At 51.3% G+C, this 21,480-nt stretch overlaps 1 protein-coding gene across 1 annotated transcript; it reads left to right on the forward strand.

Moving 5' to 3' along the window:
* Positions 1 to 735: 735 nt before the first annotated feature.
* On the forward strand, positions 736 to 16,092 carry ZBTB21 (zinc finger and BTB domain containing 21). The gene is made up of 3 exons (XM_082839742.1): positions 736 to 906; positions 3,904 to 4,101; positions 12,465 to 16,092. Exon 3 carries the CDS (start codon positions 12,477 to 12,479, stop codon positions 15,636 to 15,638), a length of 3,162 nt encoding a protein of 1,053 aa, XP_082695868.1. The 5' UTR covers positions 736 to 906; positions 3,904 to 4,101; positions 12,465 to 12,476; the 3' UTR covers positions 15,639 to 16,092.
* Positions 16,093 to 21,480: the final 5,388 nt, after the last annotated feature.

Consider the following 21,480-nt stretch of genomic DNA (forward strand, 5'->3'; position numbering starts at 1 on the left):
ACAGCAATTGAGAATTGATATTAGAGAAAGTAAGTTAGTTGCCCAGCGATCGCTTAAGCCAATGCCTATTAAAAATGAAGGTTTTGTCTGTGAACACGCAGTTGACAAGTGGATGCCACGCGAGGCTGAAGAGCAGAGCTGCCACCCCCATCTGCTCAGGCGGGGTGAACCTGGAGGCCCGTTCACCCCAAGTCAGCACCGAGCGGTCCCCAGCGATCGGAACGCCCAGCTGGGAGGAAGCGTTAGCGCCCAGGTTGGTTCTCAGCAGGTCGGACGCCCTGTCGAGAGGCGTCCGCGCCGCCGAGATGCACCTGGCCCCGCGCACCAAGGGGCTGCCGTCGGAAAACAGTCCTCCGAGGGCCGAGCGGAGGCGCCGCCGCAGCGCACCGGGCCGGGAAGGGGCACCACCCGGCGAGCCCACCGGCGCGTGTCCCCGCGGCGCCAAACCCACCGGGACCGCCAGGCAGAGCGCGGTCCGCGCCTCCGCGATACGCGCCCCTCCAGCCGCCGCCGCCGCCGCCGCCTCCCATCAGGGCGGCCCACGGGGGAGGCGCGCCCCGCCTCGAGCGGGGGGAGGACGCCGGCGCGTGCGGCTCAGGAGGAGGAACACCGGGCGGAAGGCGCGCGCGGGAGGACGCGGCGGCGGTGGCGGCCAGCCGCCTGCCATCGGGCCCGCCCCCGCCCGGCCCCCCGCGCCGCGCACCTCCCTCGCCCCGCCCCCCGGCGCCTGGCGGCCAATCACAGGGCCGCGCACGTGACGAGCGCTGCCTGCGATGACCTCATCCCTGGTGTGGGATGACGTCAAATTCAAGATGGATGGAATCACAGCGGCAGCGGCGGCTGCGGCGCGCGCGAGCCGAGTGTGAGCGGGAAGGGGCCTGGCGTCTGCCTCGGGGCTGAAGACCGGTGAGTAACTGTCAGGGCCCTGGCCCTAGGAGAACTGCGGGGCCCGTGGGAGGCCACAGCCTCCCCGCAAAACGCGGCCTTTCCTGACGTAACTCTGAGGTGATTTCTCTCCTCCTTTTTCTCTCCGCCGGCGGGTTGCGGGCTCGGAGCGCTTCTGCGCGTGCGCCGGGCCCGGCTCTCACCGAGCATGCCCCGGGCTCCCACGTAGCCCGTTGTGCCTTCACACTGCGCATGCTCCTTGCCCGCACTTGGCCTCGCCCTCGCCAGTGCGCACGCTCCGTCCCTCACTGGGCTTCCCTCGCCGGGCCCGGCGCCCTTGCGCCGGGCGGTTGGGGCGCCTTCCGGCCGCGGGCGCGTGCTCCATCCCGGGCCGGCGTGGAGGCCGGCTGGTGTCTGCCGGGGCGCGCGGGCGTACGCGGAAGCTGCGGGGCCGGGGACCCCCGCACCTGCCGCGGCCCGCGCCCCCGCCCCACCGGCCCTCGAGCGCCGCCTAGCGGCCGCCGGCGCACCCAACCATTGACCCGAGTGGACTGCTTGCCGCGCCTCGCCTCGCCTCCTGGCCGGCCCCCCGCAGACCCCCGGGAGGACCGGTCTCCCCGACTCTCCAGCGCTGGCCCCGAGCGTCTCTGCCGGAATGCGGAGCGCCTCCCCCGCCTCTCGCGAAAGCCCCCGTCTGAAACCTGCGGCCGGAGGCGTAGGTTGCCGACCGGCCGCGCTGGAGACCCCCGCCCAGAGACCTCCGCGGGCCGGACTCCCCGAGATCTTTTCTCGCCCAGACCGCTTACCTGGCGCGCGTTCACTGGCCCCCGTACGGGAGAGCATGGCTGTGGCCGCGGGAGCGCCCCTCGGTCCCGGCCCTCCACCCGGGTTGCTGCGCGCTCCGACCGCAGCGCCGCGCGGTTCTGGAGGACGCCGCTTCGGCAGCACCGTTCAGAGGGGTGACCGTAGAGACAGGTTCTCCAGCGGGGCGGCCTGGCAGTGGGAGGTGGGGGGAGCGGTGGCCGGAGCCCGCGCAGTGCACAGCGCCCTGGGGGTCTGAGGGCGGGAGCCACCAGCCCCGCTCACGCCCGGCATCTGAGGGCGCCAGGTATTGCGCAGCATCCAGGACTGCTGACAGCGGTGACCCTGCGTCATCCGTGGGGAGCCTGCGTTGTGGTCTGATGCCTTGTTCGGAAGAAAGTGGGTTAATCCGTGTCAGAAAGGCTTCTCGTTGACAGTTACTTTTGAAAACTTTTACCCGCTGGTGCTTGGAGTAAATCCTTCATCCACCTTAATGACTAATGGTCATGACGTTTAAATACGAGTACCAGTAAATACCAATGGTAAAAAGAAAGTAGACATGGGGGGCATTGGTTCACTTCAAAATAACGTTGCATCTAATTTATTCTTCCTTTTTGCACTGTTCGGTGTAGAATGTGCTTCATTCTCTGGAAATAAAAGTTGCAAAGGATATGACCCCTGCCCTTGAGGAACCTGACCGTGTTCATGGCAGGGCGTGTTAGGTGTGTAACAGGAGAGGAGCCAGGGTATTGAGAGGGTCTCTGGGTGAGGGGAGACGACCAGAGGGACCAAAGCCAGCGGGGGTGAGGAGAGCAGACGCCAGAGCTGACCACGAGCAAGGCTTGACGGGGGGTGGGCACTGGCTAGAAAGGAAAGAGAAGAGGTTTCCAGTTTGGGACACCTGCTGGCTGGCAGCACACCGAACTAAACAGGAAATACGTGGGGACCGGCAGATGTGGGAGGGTAGGGTCCTAGGTACCATCCTGGACAAGAGGGCTGTCCTGTGATGGACGAGTCCCGAGAAGCCTCAGCAGGGATACAGAGTTGGAAGTCATAGGCCGGTAGCAATTAAGGCCACAGGCACTCACGCACAAAGCGAAGACCACGGCCACGCGCCGCTATCTGTGCCGGATGCTGGAGCAGCAGAGATGCGCCAGCCCAGGCCTCGAGCCTTGGTAATGGTTTCTCTCTTTAGCCAGTAGGCACCTGCTGGGCCTGCACTAAGCATTAGGAACACACAGCTGACAACAGGGCTTCTTCCTTTTAAGGACTCTCATGAGAGGGTAGATATAAAGGCAGATCATTCAAAATAGATGTGTTATTGCAGAGGGGACGAAGTACTGTGGTGGCTTAGATGGCTGAGCTGCTGGCCAGGAGCACATCACTAGAGCTTTGTAGAGATGGTGACGTTTGAGCTGGATCTTTCTGTAGAGGTTAGCCAAGTAAAGGAAAGGTAAGAAAGACAGTCGGTGGAAATTGGGTGTGCAAGTTTGTAGGGTAGACGCTCACCCTCATGCTGTCCAGTAAGGGTGGAGAGACGAACTGTGATCAGAATATGAAGACTCCTGCATGCCAGTCGTAGAGTTTGCGTTTTATCTAGGGAGGAATAGAGAAGTCAATATAGTATTCTAAAGGGCACTGGTGGGACCAGCTCTGCTTTAGGAAAACAAAAGGCACGGTCTCCACTCCTGCATCTAATCAGAGTGTCAGAGTACAGAAAAATCAACAGATATTTATTGTTGTGTGGGATACCACGTTGGGCATTGTGAAGAGTGTCAAAAGACATTAAATAGATTCCTAGTCCTTAAATAGCTTTTACATTTCTGCTGGGGAGACAGACAACTTACAGTATTCGGCACTGAATAAACACTGCATAAATGGTGTCCCTCTGTAATGCTGCAGTTGAAAGGCGTTTGCTCGTTACAAACTGCAGTGGTCAAGGAAGGTGTGTATATTAGTTAGCTAGGGCTGCCGTAACAGAGCACCACAGACTGGGGGCCCTGAACACCAGCAGTGTATTTCCCACAATTCTGGAGCCTAGAAGGCCAAGATGAAGGCTCTGGCAGGTGTATTTCCCACAATTCTGGAGCCTAGAAGGCCAAGATGAAGGCTCTGGCAGGCTTGATTTCTCCCGAGCCCTCAGCTTGTGGACGGTCATCTTCTCTGTCTTCACATGGTTTCTCTCTGTGTCTGTGTCCTTCTCTCCATCTCTTACAGGAACACCAGTTACGTTGGATTAGGGCGCACCCTTAAGGCCTCATTACAACCTACGGTCTCTTAGAAGACCCTGTCTCCACATACGCTTACATTCTGAGGTGCTGGAGGTTAGGACTTCGACCTAGGAATCGCAGGGGACAGTCCAGCCCACGACCGAAGGCTTAATGGAGGAAATGGCCTTGAGCTGAGCTTTGAAGGGTGAGTAACGTTCAGCTGAGTGGTGGTGGGGGCGGGGGCGGGGGGTCTGGGACATTGCAGATTGGGTGACAGGAGAAGCAAGACCTGCGGGTGGTGTCTCAGAGACAAAGTATCTGAAGCAGGAATTTATCACGAGGCGATAACTAAAGGAAAGAAAATTTAAAAAGTAGTTTGAAACCAGATTTACAGAGCCTTGAAGTCCATGTTTTTAAAGTTTTTCATTTTAACCTAATGGAGAACCATCGTTTTTATCATTTTATTTCTTTTTAGTCAGGTCTTAGGTCTCAGCTAAACTGTCACATCGAGGCATTTCCCGACCATCCCCTCCAAACTCTGGTTACCTGGCCCCCGTCATAGCTTCCTATTTGTTTCCATTGTAGCTCTTAGCACAGTCAGAAGTTATCTTTTTTTACTTGTTTCCCTGTTCATCGTCTGATCTACCCCACTGGAAAGTGGGGGCCTTGGCTGTTCTGTGCGACCCTGTGTTTCACCTGTGTCTAACCGTGCCTTGCCTGTAATAGGAGCTCGGTAAAGAAGCTGAGTTCATAATGGTAATACCTAATGTGTGCGTCCAGTGGACGATCAGAGTTTTGCTTTCGGAAGCTCAGTCAAGATGGATTTGGAGGCCATGACAGGAAGGACGAGTACCACTTGGAAATCTGTTAGTCAGGGTCCTTTAGTGACAAGAGCAGCAACTGCCAGGCCAGCTTGAATAGAAGAAGAAATTGAAAGGTAGAGAGAGGGCTGCTCTTGACATTGAAGGAAAGACAAAGAATTGGGCCGGGAAGGACGAAAACCAAGGTAACTGCAGGAGCCTGTGTAGCGGGCACTGCAGGCTGCACTTCCAGGCCAGGGCTGAGATAAATCAGCTCCGCTAGTTGCTGCCTTTGGTGTTCTCAGCCCATATTCCAAAGGAGAAAGTTTCTAATGGGCTGGGCATCGGTTGTGTGCCCAGTCCTGAGTGAGGGGAGCACAGCGCCTCAGACTCCTCGGGACGGGGGTGCTCCAGCGGGAGGGGCACAACAGGAGGCTGCTCTGTTAACCGGGGTGCGTTCTGCTGGGTGAGGCCACCCTAAGACCAAATCAGACCTCCTCGGGGGACACAAAACCTGTGGTGAGATGGGGTCCAAGGGGGTGACATCGCTGCTCTTGAAGGGTCAGATCAGCGAGGCGGGCTTTGAAAGCCCAGGCGCTTTCGAGGATGTCTGGACATCTGCATTGTCTCCAAGTGAGCCACGATGAGATGTAAACTCAGAGCTGACTGCCTGCCACCATCTCATAGTAAAATCAAATGGACAGAGTCCGGCCAGACCCAGAGGTGAGGGTTTGGGGGTGAGCGGGGTGTGTGTTTATATTCCGAAGCCAAATGCAGATGCTTTGTTTTTCTAACTACGGGTTTGCTTTGTGTTATATGCATTCCTTCTTTCTCCCAGTGTCATGGTTAGGGCTGTATGAGCGATCTCCAGCATTCCAAAGGCTTGTGTGCCCAGAGTTCAGTTTCACGTTAATGTTTTGGATTAAAGAGAGATCTTCCTATAGAACTGGAGTAAGGGTTTTGTGGGCTGGTCTTGGAGCAAGTTTGATTTACAGTGTACCTTAGCTCTGATACCAGCCTGAGTGTTCGTCTCCAAAACTCGAAAGCTGCTGTGAGGTTATTTGGTCCCTCTCATGTCCCCTTCTGCGCCCACTGTTCACCTCCTGATGTCCTTTTATCCGAGTGTCTAGCTCTGCTTTGCTTCTGTTTATATCCCTGGAATGTGCTATAGTCCAGAACTGCCTACTTTCCTCCATCTCCTTAAAAATCGTGACTTCCTACAGTTGGTATCAAGAGGGAATTATTTGCACTGAATTACGTTATATTAAGATATGAATTCCCTGCCCCTCTTAGCACTCGGTACCTGAGGACTTTGAGGTGTATGAAATAGTTTTCTGGAATCCAGTTGTGAAGTGCGCCGCAGCCATTCTAGGGAATTGGAACCTCATTCAGGCCAGGGGCTTCTGGAGTTTTTAAGCCCTGGCACTATTAGATGCATGTTTCTGGAAAGCATCTACGGTAGAATGGTGAAGAGTGGAACCCGTAGTATTGATATCATTATAATTGTCCGGTAAGCAATGAGTCCCCCATCTTCCCGCAGGTCCCCACCGTTCACTCATCGACCCTCCCACCCCTCGGCCAAATCAACTGCTTCCTGTAAACAGTATTCTCGGCACTTTTCGTACGCTTCGTTATGTTTAGCCTTACATGTCTGTCCTGCCGTGGAAACGTTCAGGAAAGGAGGAGGAGAAGTAGAGTGCCCGCATGCAGACGGGAAACACCACATGCACCAGGAGCTCGCACACATACGGCGCCTTTTGTTCTTCGTAAGAATCCCGCGTGGTGGGCAGTGTTAGCCCCATTGAACAGGTTGAGGAAACGTGTGCTCAGGTTGAGTGATCCTTACGAGGTTACATACGTAATAGGTGGCAAAGCTAGGATTTGAGACAAGTAGACTCATTTGACAGTCTTTCCCGTGGAGCTATGGTGACGGCCATGAATTGTTAACTGTATAAAGATTCTCTCATTTTGAAATATCAGGAAACAACATGAAATAGAAACAATTTAGGCAGAGTTTGGGGAGATACTTGTGTGCAGGGACCCAAGTGGTAGGCAAGCCCGGCCCGCTTCAGGAGCTGGTTTCCCCGGGGGGTTTCCTCCCAGCCTCTTCTATGGTAGAGGGACCTTTTCTTCCATGTTTCACCCACTTTCTTGTAAGAGCACCAAGGTTTCCACCGTGACTGAAGTGGTGGCGGGAGCTCAGGCGCTGGAGGCTCATGCAGACGAGCAGTGGGCAGGAGGGGCCAGGGGTGCAGCGACAGCGCACATGTCCACGTCAGAGGCTTCAGACCTGGGATGCTCTGTCCTCTGTGAGTCAGAGGTCCTGAGTGTCCACGAGAGATTGGAGTTTGATGACCCAGCAGATTTATGGAGGAGAAGGTACCTCCAGCACGAAAGCTGGCCTCCCCTGAGGCTGCAGAGCAGACAGGCACGCGGCTTTGAGCGTTCGGTCTGCACATCCACCAGCTACAAAGGGTTTTCTGGATTATGTCATGACACGCAGCAGTCATGATCCTCACCCCCGTTTTTGCCTGCGTTCTTAGTGTAGCATTTTATATTTTTAATGAAGTTGTGAAGCTCAAAAATATGCCTACTGTGTCATTAAAACACAGAAGTCCAAAATGTTAATTGTTTGCAGCCAGACCAGGAAAGGGGCCATTGTTAAGCTCTGATGATTGAATTCAAAGGTAAAAGCGAGGGCCTCTGCGTGAAGGAGAGGAGTCCGCACTGTGTGCTCCTGCCACCCCAGACACCGAGAGCCCTTGTCCTGGGCTCCTGAAGAGGACCGAGGGGCCGCTGTCCTCCGACGACCCTTGGGGGGCCTTAATTTTGCTCCGGGGGCCTCATGCCCCCACCCCCTCCCCAGCCTCATGACCCGCCCTCCCCTACATGTGTCCTCTGCTCCAGCCAGGCACTTGGCCTTGGCTCTGTACTGAACACACCGCTCCTGTCCTTGAAGTGTCCTTCACCCTTCCTTCCTGACGCCCATATTTTCTGAGTCCTGCCTGTTCAGGACACTTCTTTTGTAGAATCCCTTCCCTGACCTTCCTCTCACCTGGACCCAGTGCCATCACCTGTACTCCACCTGTACCTCTGCGCCCTGCCGCCGGGTGCTTAGCACACCGGAGCGTGTGGTGGTTTGACTTCCCTGTTCCCACACAAGGCCAGGAGCTGTAAGGCAGGACCATGCTTGTCAGGCTGCCACCCTCCCTGTCTGGCCAGTTCTAGCACGTACTAGACCGGTGCCCAACCATGAGAAGTGTGTAACGTGATGACCAAGAGTCCAGGCTCTGGGGCCCGACTCCCAGCCCCACAATTAACTGACTGGATGACCTTAGGCACACTACCTGACCTCTCGATGCCTCGGTTTCCTAATTTGTAAAACAGGGATGATGGCAGTACCTAGCTCAGATGTTTATGTGGGAATTAAAAGGTACGGTATGCAGGTGAAGAGCATGGCCTCCAGAGCCAGGTCACCTGGTGTGAATTCTGCTGTGCTCCTGACTGTGCAAACTTGAGCCTCAGGCACATAGCCTTAACCCTGTGTGCCTCAGTTTTCTCAACTGTAAAATGGGGATAATGATGGTACTACCTCCTAGGGTTGGTGTAAATATTGAGTTAAAGCCTGAAAACTGTTCACAGGGCTGCGTGGCAGAGCAAGCGCTCAGATGTTAGCTGCTGTTCGTGCCCGATCAGTGTCTCGGGAATGGTATGGAAAAATCAGTACCTGGAGCTGTTCTGCACTGGTTATCAGGGATCTGGACATGCTTAGCCACTTCTCAAGCAGGCGCTCTCGATGATGACTATCAATTAAGGCTAGAGGCGAATGAATGGTTTTAAATTCCAAATACTTTTCAGGGACGGAGACCATTCCTCTTACAACTCAACTCTCAGTGACTTATTTTTCCCTAATTTCCTGTTTCGTTCAAAAAGTATGGAAGCCTGTGGTTTAGGGATTAGAAGCAGTTACTTAGAACAAAAATAGAGGTCACGATAATTTGAAGGAAGAAAAAGAAGGAAACTTTTCCGAACAATGAACAGTGAGAAAATGCAGGTTTCTTGGCCTGTAGGAATAGGGAGCGGATGATATGTGCATTGCGTTGCTTCATGTCCAGGGATGTAGAAAATCTCACGTGGTTTAGTCCTCACACAGTCTCTTGGTTTCTTAGTTGGGGTTCCCCCAAAAGCAGACCCTGAGACAAGGATTCAAGTGTAGATGTTTATTTGGGAAGTGATCCCAGGAAGCATAAGAAAGGTTGCAGGGAGGGCTTCCCTGGTGGCGCAGTGGTTGAGAGTCCGCGTGCCGATGCAGGGGACACGGGTTCGTGCCCCAGTCCGGGAGGATCCCACATGCCGCGGAGCGGCTGGGCCCGTGAGCCATGGCCGCTGAGCCTGCATGTCCGGAGCCTGTGCTCCGCAACGGGAGAGGCCACAGCAGTGAGAGGCCCGCGTACCGCAAAAAAAAAAAAAAAAAAGGTTGCAGGGGAAGTGAAGCAGGAAAGGATGCCCGTGAAGGGTACATTAAATACCAGGTTCCTGCTCACATTTAGAATATCTAAACTGAATTCCTGAAAAAAGTCTGAACCAATTTTTCAAGCTTCATCTCAAGTAAGGACATCCTTCCAGTTCTAGTGGAAACCTTGGAGACACCCTTACCTCCTCACCTTCTTACCCTCTGCAGTCAGTCCGTTAGAAATCCTAATGACTGTCTTTACCTCCACCGCTGCCCCGCTGGTCCAGGCACTGTCCTGTCTCACCTGCCTCAATGCGGTGGACTCCTAGCTGACTTCCCAGCTTACACCCTCTCCCATGGTCCATTCTTTTTGCAACAAAGCCAGAGGAATCTTTCTGAAACAAAATTCAGGGTGTTGTCATTCCTCTTCTCAGAGTCTTCCAACAGCTGCCCTGGTAAAAAGTGCAGTCCCTCCGGTGGTCCCCCCAGCCCTGCACGGTGTCTCCCCAGGCTCCTTCAGTGTCATCATCCATGGCTGCTTCAGCTCTGCTCCAGCCCTGCTGTTACCCCGTCTCTTCCCTATGCCTATATGCTCTTCCCTCAGTGATCCTTATGGCTCATCCTTGCGTCCTTCAGGCCTTCTGAAATGGCACTTTGTTGAGTGAGTGAACAGGTGAATGACGTGAAGTTCTGGTAAAATCTGTAGTATGTTATAGGTGCTGAATAAATGGTAGCGATTATGGTTTTCTTTCCTGATTCTCACAGTAACATTACTATCCCTACTTTACGGTGGGGAAGACTGAGGCTCAGAGAGGTTGATTAGCTTAGAGCACTGACCTTCAAACTGTCTTAACTCTGACCCACAGGTAATCTAGAGATGATTTAAAGTATATGGAGGATGTGCGTAGGTTATATGCAGATACTACACCATTTTATATAAGGGACTTGAGCATCTGTGGATTTTGGTATCCGCAGGCTTCCTGGAACCCATCCCCTGCAGATACTGAGGGACCACTGTACATTTCACCCCAGTGCCGGCTTACATGTGTGGAAATGTATGCGTATAACTTGTGAAAGTTTCACGAGATCGTAGTCAGCCTTACTACATTTGAGACATTTGGACTTTTCTACTCTGCCCTAGTCACTTTTTTCAGTTGTTCACTTCAGACCACTAAATTGATTTTAAGAAACCCTTTTGAAAAGTACTTGTCCAAGCCTTTGATTCTGCATCTGCTGTTTCCCTGTGGCAGCATCTGAACTAGCTGTCTCAAAAATTAATTGCACTAAAAATAGCGTTCACAACACGGCTGAGTTATGAGTGTGGCATTATAAGCTTATTTTTTTCTCTGCTGACCTCTGTAAATGATGACAGGGGTTTCTTTGCACATAAATAGATGTGTGATTACAAAGACAGTATAGTAGGATTAAGGGAGAAATTTAAATGGCTAATCAAAAAAAAGGAAGGGACAATCTCCTTCTCAAGCACTCACCATGGAGGTGAAGCGATGCCAGGCAAGAATGAACCGCAGCTCGGTACAAGCTGACCAAGGCAGTTGTCTGTGGACGGGCTCCAGGCGTTGTCTCTGGAAGCCAAGTCACGCCTCCAGGTCAGTCAAATGGAGTCAGTACCTCAACAGGAGCCAGATCAGTGGTGGAGAAGACCGGGGATCACGCTTGGTCCCTCCAGGTGGTGGCCTGGGAAACTCTTCCCTGCAGATTCTCCTGAAGAGTGCAGAGGCTAGTTGACCAGCAAAGCCTGGTCCTTTGAAGCCCGAGGAGAACCTGCAAACGTGCGGGTACCTTGTTTGGTGTATCTCTAGTTCACCCTCTAGGGAATGATAAAACTGTCCAAATAGTCTTAGTTACTCTGAATCCATTTTATATTAAAAAATAAATGTCATAACTATTTTAAAGAACAAGATGGCATTATAAAACCAAGCCAGAGACGAGACATTACCGTAGCAGCAGCCTGAGGGAAGTGTCAGATTTGGAGAGTCAGGTGTCCTCTCTGTGTGAAATGGCTTCATCTTCGTCAGAGGTTAATCTGGAGCCTTTTATGCTGAATTAAATATCTATTAACCCTGCAGTTTCTGAAAATTAATTGCACATTTGTCAAGTCCTTACTAGGTATGACATACAGGCTCATGTAATTTTCGCAGCAGCCCTAAAGGAGGGCACAGTTGTTAACCGTCTCACGTGAGGGACCTGCTAATCTGAGATGCTAGTGGACCACAAGGGAGGATCTCAACCCCAGCCTCTCGGCAGACACCCACCCCCGCCACCAGCCCCCCACTAGGCCTTTAGATCTCACCTTTAGATTTGAAGGGAGTTTCAGTGAAATCTCAAGTCAAACCCCTTAGTTTAGAATTAGTATAATTGTCTAGATCCAGGCTAAAGCTTCTACTGTGCCATTGTTGAAAGTGTAATTTGGTAAGGAAATAGTGTTCGGATTGCAAGGTGTTTAGCATAAGAAAGAAAACAAACTTTTTTATTCTTTAATATTTCTAACCTTTGCTAAACACTTTGATGCAATCGTAATTAGCAAATGATTTTCCTCTTTCCAAATTCTTACCTATTTTTTAAATTTTTTTTTTTTTTTTTTTTTTTTCGGTACGTGGGCCTCTCACTGCTGTGGCCTCTCCCGTTGCGGAGCACAGGCTCCGGACGCGCAGGCTCAGCGGCCATGGCTCACGGGCCCAGCCGCTCCGTGGCATGTGGGATCTTCCCGGACTGGGGCACGAACCCGCGTCCCCTGCATCAGCAGGCGGACTCTCAACCACTGTGCCACCAGGGAAGGCCTCTTACCTATTTTTGAGACCTCTACTTTACAGCCTATTGTTAATTCACATTGTGTTTAATCATATTCAGTAATAAAACTGCTTTCCTTTCAGAATTACGGACTTTATGGGGTTCGGTACTTCATACTTTCTCTCTGAGCCAATGAAGAATAGAATTAAGCCTCAAATGGATGTGGGCCCTAAATATGGATAGTAAACCTTGTTTTCAAATATTGCTTCTCTACGTACCTGCCAAGTTCTAGCTGCCTTTTTGCTGGTATGGAAATGCCTGTTACAGACCTTAGTGCTTAAAATCCTTCAGTTTTAATGACTGATGACCTCCTTAAGCCATGAGACTTGTTTCTGTATATTCTCCTTGTTATTTAAGTAAGATTATTCATCCAGAAACCTCATGTTGGGCCACAGTCTGCTAGGCACTGGCACCTGTGGGAAGACAGCTGGCGTTCCCGGCCCTTGAGGAGCCTCGTCTGGGGAGCTTCCGCCACCCTGCTCACGCGACTGCACGTTTGTCTTTCAGGGAAGCCCGAGCATGGAGGGGCTGCTGCACTACATCAACCCAGCCCACGCCATCTCTCTCCTGAGCGCCCTCAACGAGGAGCGCCTCAGAGGGCAACTGTGCGACGTGCTCCTGATCGTGGGGGACCAGAAGTTCCGCGCGCATAAGAACGTCCTGGCCGCCAGCAGCGAGTACTTCCAGAGCTTGTTCACGAGTCAGGAGAACGGGTCACAGACTGTGTTCCAGCTGGACTTTTGTGAGCCAGATGCTTTCGACAACGTGCTGAACTACATCTATTCTTCGTCTTTATTTGTGGAGAAAGGCAGCCTTGCTGCTGTGCAGGAGCTAGGCTACAGCCTGGGCATCTCCTTTCTGACCAACATCGCTTCTAAGACGCCCCAGGCCCCTTTTCCAACGTGTCCCAACAGAAAGAAGTCCTTCGCGGAAGACGATGAGAACAGTTCTCAGAAGAGAAGCGTCATCGTTTGTCAAAGTAGAAACGAGGCCCAGGGGAAAACCGTGAGTCAGAATCCAGCCGACCTCAGCCACCCTCCTCGGCCCTCCCCCGGCATCGCCGTCCAGGCCAACGCCAGTAAGGCCCCCGGTCCCAAGCCCACGGAGCCAGCACACCACGTGGCAGCAGCTGAGAAGAGCCGGCCGAAAGATGGCCCCGCGGGCCTCGCGAGGCCCCCCGAGCTCGCCGGGCCATCGGAAGAGCCGAGCCGAGGCGGTCTGGCCAAGCGGGGCGCGGCGCCGCCTCCGAAGCCCCCGCAGGACCGGGCGGCCGCGGACGAGAGGCCGGGTGCCAGCACTCCGCTCCCCCGAGGCGTGGCCGTGGAGCTGGCGCTGCGGAGCCCGCGGCCGCCCGTGCTGTCTCTGCGCGGCGCCCCGGAGACGCCCTTCCTGCTGAAGGAGGCGGGCCGGGGCGGCGGGCCGGGCGAGGACAGGAACCTGCTCTACTACTCCAGGCTGGGGCTGGTGATCCCGGCCGGGGGGCCGGTGCCCGGGGGCCAGGGCGTGGACAGGAGCGGCCCGCTCGTCAAGAGCCTCCTCCGCCGCTCGCTGTCAATGGACAGCCAGGTCCCCGTCTTCGCGCCCGCCGCCGACGTGCAGCCCCCGCAGGGCTCCTGCTCGGGCTCGGGCGACGCGGCGGGGAGCTCGCTCGGCGCCTTCTCTCAGGGGCCATCCTCCAGGGACGCGAGCGAGGCGGCGGCCCCCGACGCCCGGGCCCCGGCCCCGCAGCCGCACCGCCTCCGGTCCTTCAGCGCGTCTCAGCCGGCGGAGCGGCCGGGGGCAGCCCCTGGGCCCGAGGTGCGGGTCAAGGCCGAGCCGCGCAGTCCCCCGGAGCCCGGCGACATCATCCGTGTCACAGTGGGGGACGCTGCGGCCACCACGAGGGACCTGGTCCCGCAGGCGGACGACGACCGGCAAGACGCGAGCCGACTCCCGGCCAAGAGGCGGTTCCAGGCGGACAGGAGGCTGCCGGCCAAGCAGCCGAAGGCCGAGGGCCGGGGCTCGCCGGGCGCGGGAGACCCCCGTGCGGAGCGCTCGAGCCCGCCTCTTCTCGAGGCCGACTTCCCGGGTTCTGACTTGAGCAAGGACGAATTCGGCGAGCTGGAGGGTGCGAGACCAAACAAAAAATTTAAATGCAAACACTGCCTTAAGATCTTTAGATCCACGGCCGGTCTTCACCGGCACGTGAACATGTACCACAACCCCGAGAAGCCCTACGCCTGCGACATCTGTCACAAGCGCTTTCACACCAACTTCAAAGTGTGGACGCACTGCCAGACGCAGCACGGCATCGTGAAGAACCCGTCCCCGGCCGCCAGCTCGCACGCCGTTTTGGACGAGAAATTCCAGAGGAAACTGATCGACATCGTGAGGGAGCGGGAGATTAAGAAGGCCCTGATCCTGAAGCTGCGGCGCGGCCGGCCCGGCTTCCAGGGCCCCGGCGGCTCCCCCGTGCAAGCCATCAAGAGGAGCCTGCGGTCCCGGGCCAAGGGCGCGTACGTGTGCACGGCCTGCGGGAAGGCCTACCGCTTCCTCTCCCAGCTCAAGCAGCACGTGAAGATGCACCCGGGAGAGAAGGCCCTCGGGGCCGGCAGGGCCACCAGGCCCAGGGAGCGCGCGGCGCCCGGGGGCCCGGCGGGCGGCGGCTCAGAGCTCTACCTGTGCCGCCTCTGTAACGCCAAGCTCTCTTCTCTTCTAGAGCAGGGGAGCCACGAGCGCCTGTGCCGCACGGCCACCGTGTGCCCCTACTGCAGCCTCAGGTTCTTCTCGCCCGAGCTCAAGCGCGAGCACGAGGGCAAGTGCGAGTACCGCAAGCTGACCTGCCTGGAGTGCATGCGCACCTTCAAGTCGGCCTTCAGTATCTGGCGGCACCAGGTGGAGGTGCACAACCAGAACAGCATGGCCCCGGCCGCGGGCGCCTCCCCGCCCCGGCCCGACCTCAACGGTGAGGCCAGCGGCCCGACCCGGCCGCAGGCCCTGCCCGAACCCGGCCGGGCCGACGCCGCCGCAGCTGCCGCCACAGCCGCCGCCGCCGAAGACGACCCCGCGGGCGGCCGCGGCCCCGAGCCCGTGAACTTCGACCCGGAAGACGCGCCCTGCCTCCCCGAAGACCTCAGCCTCTCCAGGCCGCTGAAGGTCCAGGTCAAAGAGGAGCCGGCGGAGGGGGCCGAGGAGGAGGCGCCCGAGCCCGGCGCGGCCCCCAAGGACCTGTGGCCGTGCGAGAAGTGCGGCAAGACCTTCCCGGCGCCCAAGCAGCTGGAGCGGCACCAGGAGCTGCTGTGCTCCGTGAAGCCCTTCATCTGCCACGTCTGCAACAAGGCTTTCCGCACCAACTTCCGGCTCTGGAGTCACTTCCAGTCCCACATGGCTCAGGCCGCCGAGGACCCGGCGCACAGGGAGCCCGAGGTGGGCCCGGGCCCCACTGGCTCCCCATCGCCGCCCCCTCTGCCCCCGCCGCTGCCCAAGATCCAGCCCCTGGAGCCCGACAGCCCCACGGGCTTGCCCGAGAACCCGGCTCCCAGTGCCGACAAGCTCTTCGCGGCCCGGGAGTCAGACACGCTGTTCTACCACGCGCCACCCCTCTCGGCGATCACGTTTAAAAGACAGTTTATGTGCAAGCTCTGCCATAGGACATTCAAGACGGCGTTCAGTCTCTGGAGCCACGAGCAAACCCACAGCTAAAAGGCCGCCCACCTCGCTCCTGGGAGACCGGAGCCCCTCGCCGGATTTCAGCCTGTGCCGTGAGCTGTGTCAGAAGGAACAAAACATCTTTCCGAAAGGAGTAATAAAGGTTGCGAACTGCCATGCTTGAATATAAGTTTGAGGGAAACTGATGTTAATCAGCAATGTCCTTACTCAACCTAGAAAAACTCCAAAACACCTTGTGCTTCTGGACCTACAGTCACAGGATGGCTTGACTTCGTTACTGTTGAAATTTGTTCTTGGTCGTGTGCATGGTTCCTCATTCCATGGTATCAGTATAATCTTTTACTTGAGGTGGTTTGGGTTTTTTTTGTTTTTACTGATTTGCAATTAGTGAAACACTGTTCAAGCATTTCTTCTTTTGATTCTCTTAAGACGCCTAAGTTCTGGTTAAATCTCAGCGGTGTTTGTAAGTCCAAAACGTATCGGATCGAAGTGGAGTAGTTTGCAGTATTAAGATCTTAGAATACTTCAGCAATAAAAAATGATAAACCTCAACTTTAATAAGTTATCCTGACACTTGATAAAAATAAATATTTGGTATTTTGTGGTCATTGAGAACTTTTTTTTGTATGAAAATTGTGAGAAATATAAATCAGCAATAGTAACACTTAGATTTTTATAAAATAACAAAAACTTGCTCTTGGGTCATTTCATATAATTAGTGATGGAAGACTTGGGAAATGAAAACATTAAGATTTCTGGAAGCCCTCCACGTCGGTTTCCAAAGCTTCGGTAGTGGCGGGCATGGTAATCAAACGTGCTCCGTCACGGCTCTGAATTCAGACCAGCATCGAGGGGCTGTGCGTGTTTGCTTTCCTCTGGTTTGCGCTGTCACAAATGGAAACTCTCAGTGTATTGGGGACAGAGAACAAAGATAGCATATGGCACAAATTTTGAATTTAACAACATTAGTGTAACAAGGTCAGGACATATATTTACATAGATCCCAAGCCCCCTGGGTGAGTACAGCTGCTCTAAATCCCAAATTACCGTTTACTCTCAGACACTTGAAGCAGAGGGAGAAGCCACACTGCAGTCTGCACATGCTTTTCAAGAACAATATATACAATAATCAGTTTTCCTGCCTCTCTGTCTTGTGATTTCTGGTAGAATTTTTTGGAGTTTATGGTGGTAGGATGTCCACAGTGAGACCATTCTGCTTTAAGTCACTGCTTAATATTCCATAAATGTGTATTAAAGTACTATCAAGGGTCCAAAATTAGTGTTTGCTACTTATTTTGGCCCATAGGGCTTGGGCTTGTTTTCTTTTTTATTATTCTGTGTAAATTGTAATTCAAAGCCTTTCGGCGGGTGTAATCCAAAGTTCAGTGGGGTGTTTCAAAAGGAAAAGTTTATTTCATTGGCAGGGGTGGGGAAGTGAGCTATATAAAAGTAGAAATATTGTTGAAACCCCTAAATTCTTTCAAGATAATGATGGATTAAGCCTCCAGGTTTATTAATTTTTTTGCAAGCTGTTCTTTCAGATAAGAAAGTCAACTACTGTGACTAAGGAGTAATCTGCTGAGTGCCTAAATTGGTGCTCTAGCAGCAGAGAAGTCTACTCACCAGTCTCGTAACCCGCATTCCATACCGCCGGTAGGAAGGGGATTCTTATTTTTTATTGAAACACAAGCATTTTTATAAAATTTTAACTGACTTTGTACATTGTAGAAATTACGTATGAAAGTCTGCCTTTTATTCTTTCATTTGGAAGCTATCAAAAGTCCCCACCTATGGTTCCTTCCTATTTTTGTTCTTCAATTTGATGGAGAAACTAAAATGAAATCAAGTTGCAGTTATTGGTTACTGCATCTTTATGTTGTCTTGAGGAGATCTGTGCATTGTAAAGACAAAACGAAAACGTGATTTTATGTGATGGATTACTGTTCTTCGAATTCACTGCCTGCATAATGTGGTATTTCTTACTCTGAACGTCCTGGTAGCTATCACTTCAAAACAAGCCGGTTTCCTTCAGAGTGATCATTACTTATGGCTGTGGAAGGATGGGTTAGTAATTCCACGACACATGGGATCCTGGCGTTGTAAATTCAGGATCCCAGGACTTGAACCTTTATGCTACATTTTTGAAGATTTTTTAACAATGTTAATGAATAAAAAATATTTTTGATCTAAATATAGGCTCTGCATATCTGTTAGATTTTAAAAATTGCCAGTGTTTGGTCTTGTTCACATTTTTGTCTAGGCAAGGAGCATAAGATTTCAAAGAAAATTTTGAACCAAAAACATTTGTAATGCAGTTCTGGTTTTTCTATTACTTTTTATACTGTACCTTAAAAGCATCAGGCTGAAAGAGTTTATTTTGGTGGTCAAAAAATAGGCTTCCACTCATTTAACTATTTTAAATGTTAAGATGTAAAATAATGAAAGACACATAAATTGCTTTATTCAGTAAAGTTTTGTTTAAGAATGTTTATCTCAGCCAGTAGGCAAATACTTGGTGTAAGACAAGTTGGCCTTTTCTTGCTGAAACACGTTAGCTAGTAAAGATATTCTTGAAGATGTTTTTTTCTGATTGTAATTAATTTTTGAGAATGTAAAAAGCTCATTATTCCTTGTAAGTATTCAGGATGCCTGCTTTTTTATGCAATTGTGGAAAGAATGTCAGATGTTTTAATATATTCTTTGTTAATCTGAAAACTTGTTATTGAATCGTTTTCTTCATTTGGGGGAGGGAGGAACACCACAGAAAGTGTGTTTTTATCCAAGTAAGCAATGGAGGTAACAAATCGTGTGCATTTTTTACAGGTAAAATATCTAAAGAGTAATAGAATATTCACCTTTAAAACTAGTTGTGGTTAGTATGCGTTTATAATTTTGTCAAAATATACAGCTAACAGTTCGACAGTGATGTTGTCTGCATTCGTGGGGAGGTGGATGTGGCTCCTGGTTTTCTGTTTGGGAACAGATCATCATGGCCTTCTCTTTAAAAATATGCCCCAGCACTTAATCTCGGTGACAGTCTGATCCACACACAGCACCGATTGGTGCTAAGAGTAGAAACTGAGACAAGAATAAAATGTGCCCTTTGGTGGAGAAAAGAGGTGTAATCAGGCCAGCCGGACGGTCGGATGAGGGAGGGACAGGAATGGACTGATCCAAGTCGGCCTTTGTTCCCTCAAACTGTGTGTGTGTGTGTGCGCACGCGTGTGTGTGTGCGCACGTGTGTGTGTGTAGGGATGTGTGTGTGTGTAGGGATGTGTGTGTGTACAGCCAAAATCTGGAACTTTAGGAAGTAAAGTTATTTTCATTTTCTTACTGCAAAAATAATGTCATTCATAACAGGTTTCTTTATAAATTGCACTAATTAATATTGGAATGTTACGAGTCAGTTTATCAATTTCTGATGTGTCTGATTTTTTTTGCAATAATTGTGAAAAGCATTATTGATTTAAATAATGCTAGCACATATTCTTTAATAAGTTCTTTAACACTGGCTTTTTTTTTTAAGTTTTACAAATAGGTTGTTCTCTTGTGGCTTTAGCACTTTAAGGAGCTTGACGTTTGCATAGTTTTTGGTGTGCCCACTCAGCGCTTCCCGGCTGTGTGCACTAGGGTGCCCCGTTGCCACGTGACTGGGGAGAAACTCACTGTCCGTGTTTAGATTCTGGAAGAGAAAAAATGAGTCAATGTCAGGTTTTTTAAAAATTCCATTTAGAGGCAGTCGTTTGGGAACCAAAGTATTTTACTGTAAATCTTTAAAACAGTTGAATTCAGTGCTCTTTAGTCATTTATTAGTGCTGTCCAGATTTTCCACAAAGTTATACTTGGTTAATACTAATTCTCAAAAGGTGATAATTTCTTATCGACATTAATCCAAGGCAGTTTCAAAATTTTCATTGAATGAATGCTTATTGCTAAAAGAAAAACAGATGTGGCTGCTTTATAACTGTGTGTATTTTGTTGTCATACGCCTCAGCAGAGAAATCATTGTTCAATTTTATTTAGGAATAAGCTTTTTTGGACTGAAAACTCATAGTAAAATAGGACTTCTACCTAATGTTAAGCCATTGCTTATTTGTATCCAATTATCTGTTTACTTTGCTTAAATCTTGACTAAGGTTGATTGGAGTCAATAAATTTGTACTGTATTTTGTTTTGAATCATGGTCTCATTGGGATGTTTTGGACTTTAATTATATAATGAATAGAGTTTAAATTTATGAAAATTTAATTTATGAGATAAAGCCCTCCTCTTTGGGTAGTATGAATAGCCCCTTGAATTGTGAGAGAGATTTAATTCCCCTACCGCTCCAGGTGGCTTGTAGAATGAAATTTGCACTGAAGCTTAAATTACTTGGACACCACAAATACATGATAATTAAAACCCCATCAGGGACTTCCCTGGTGGTCCAGTGGTTAAGACTCCGCACTTCCCCTGCAGGGGGCGAGGCGTGGGTTCGATCCCTGGTGGGGAAACTAAGATCCCACATGCCATGTGGCGAGGCCAAATAAAGAAAAAAAACCATAAGTGGCAATCTTTATCCACCTTTTTTTTTTTTTTTTTTACTGTTCAGATGAGTAGTTTTTAAGCTGATTGTGGGGTAAATGCATGAAAGGAATGTGTTTAGCATCCTGCGATGACATTTCAGCATAGCAATCGATAAACTAGTTTTGTTTCATGTTTTAAGGGTTTCCACGCAGCAGCATCTTTTATCATTCTAATCTAGCTCTTCCAAAACACCAAGACGTGTTCACTCCTTTGCTATTAGCTTTCCCTGCAAGTGAAGAGCTGGGGTGACCAAAGCCGAGTCCGTCCATCTGGGCTTGCCCTCGCCTCTTCCCGTGGTTTTGTTTTCCCCGCCTGATATCCCAAACTAGCCTCTCCTGGGAGCCTCTGGTTAAAAGTTTCTTGAACACACTGCACCAGGAATAAGTGGTTTAATCTTTATTTTAATCTGCTTTAGCCCTGCTATTCAATTTGCCACCAAATTTTGTTTTGTTTAAAAAACTTAGGTTTGCCTTTTGTTCTTAGTAATCACGGCTTTTTGAGGTTGGGGTTGCGGCACTCCTGTTGCATCCTCGGTCTTAGGCACACACCCAAGACAGCAAACGCTTGTGGTGACAAAACCATTTCTCCAACATGGAATACTTCCCCAGCCAGAGGCCAGATCTTGGCTCTGTGAACCGTGGAAGTTGAGTGGCAGGTATTCCTCCTACACGGCATTCGTCTGGGGAAAATGTTCCCCATGTTGTCACAGAAGCACTTTAAAAATAAAGCCTGGTGTAGCCCTGCTGTAGCGTGAACTTGGCTATCGTGATCGGCCGTCAGCCCCTACCCACTGCATTAGGGTGCCTGGGTCCGTTTGTTGACCGCACAGTAATGCAAACCTGCTTTTCAGCCAGCTGTATCTCTTAGGTCCCACTTACTGCGGTTGGCATCATTTCTTCCAGAAAATACTTCCTTCCCCTATCCACCCACTCCTCACTCCAGCCCAAAGTACTCGTCCTCCTAAGTGTTCCCATAAGACCCTGACATGGTCCTGCCATTCCCCTTGCCACCTCCGTCTAACCATGTATGGTTTATGCCACGAGGCTGGGAGGGGCCCGAGGGCAGGGGCTGTTATTATCCATCCTCATCTCCAGGGCCAGGCAAGGGAAGGGATCTATTAAGTATTTGATACATAAATGCAGCAACAAAATCTTGTCTGAGATGAAAGACAACCAGACTGATGATTTTCAGCTAATATTAGGAGACTTCCTGAATACTTCTGCATATATTTCCCAGAATATTTTGATTCAGCTACTTAATAAGAGACCCAGAGTGTATTTTAATTTTTCCATGGTTCTCAGTAAGCCCA

This window comes from Leucopleurus acutus, assembly GCF_964270905.1.
Source record: "Leucopleurus acutus genome assembly, chromosome: 5".
Taxonomy (NCBI): domain Eukaryota; kingdom Metazoa; phylum Chordata; class Mammalia; order Artiodactyla; family Delphinidae; genus Leucopleurus; species Leucopleurus acutus.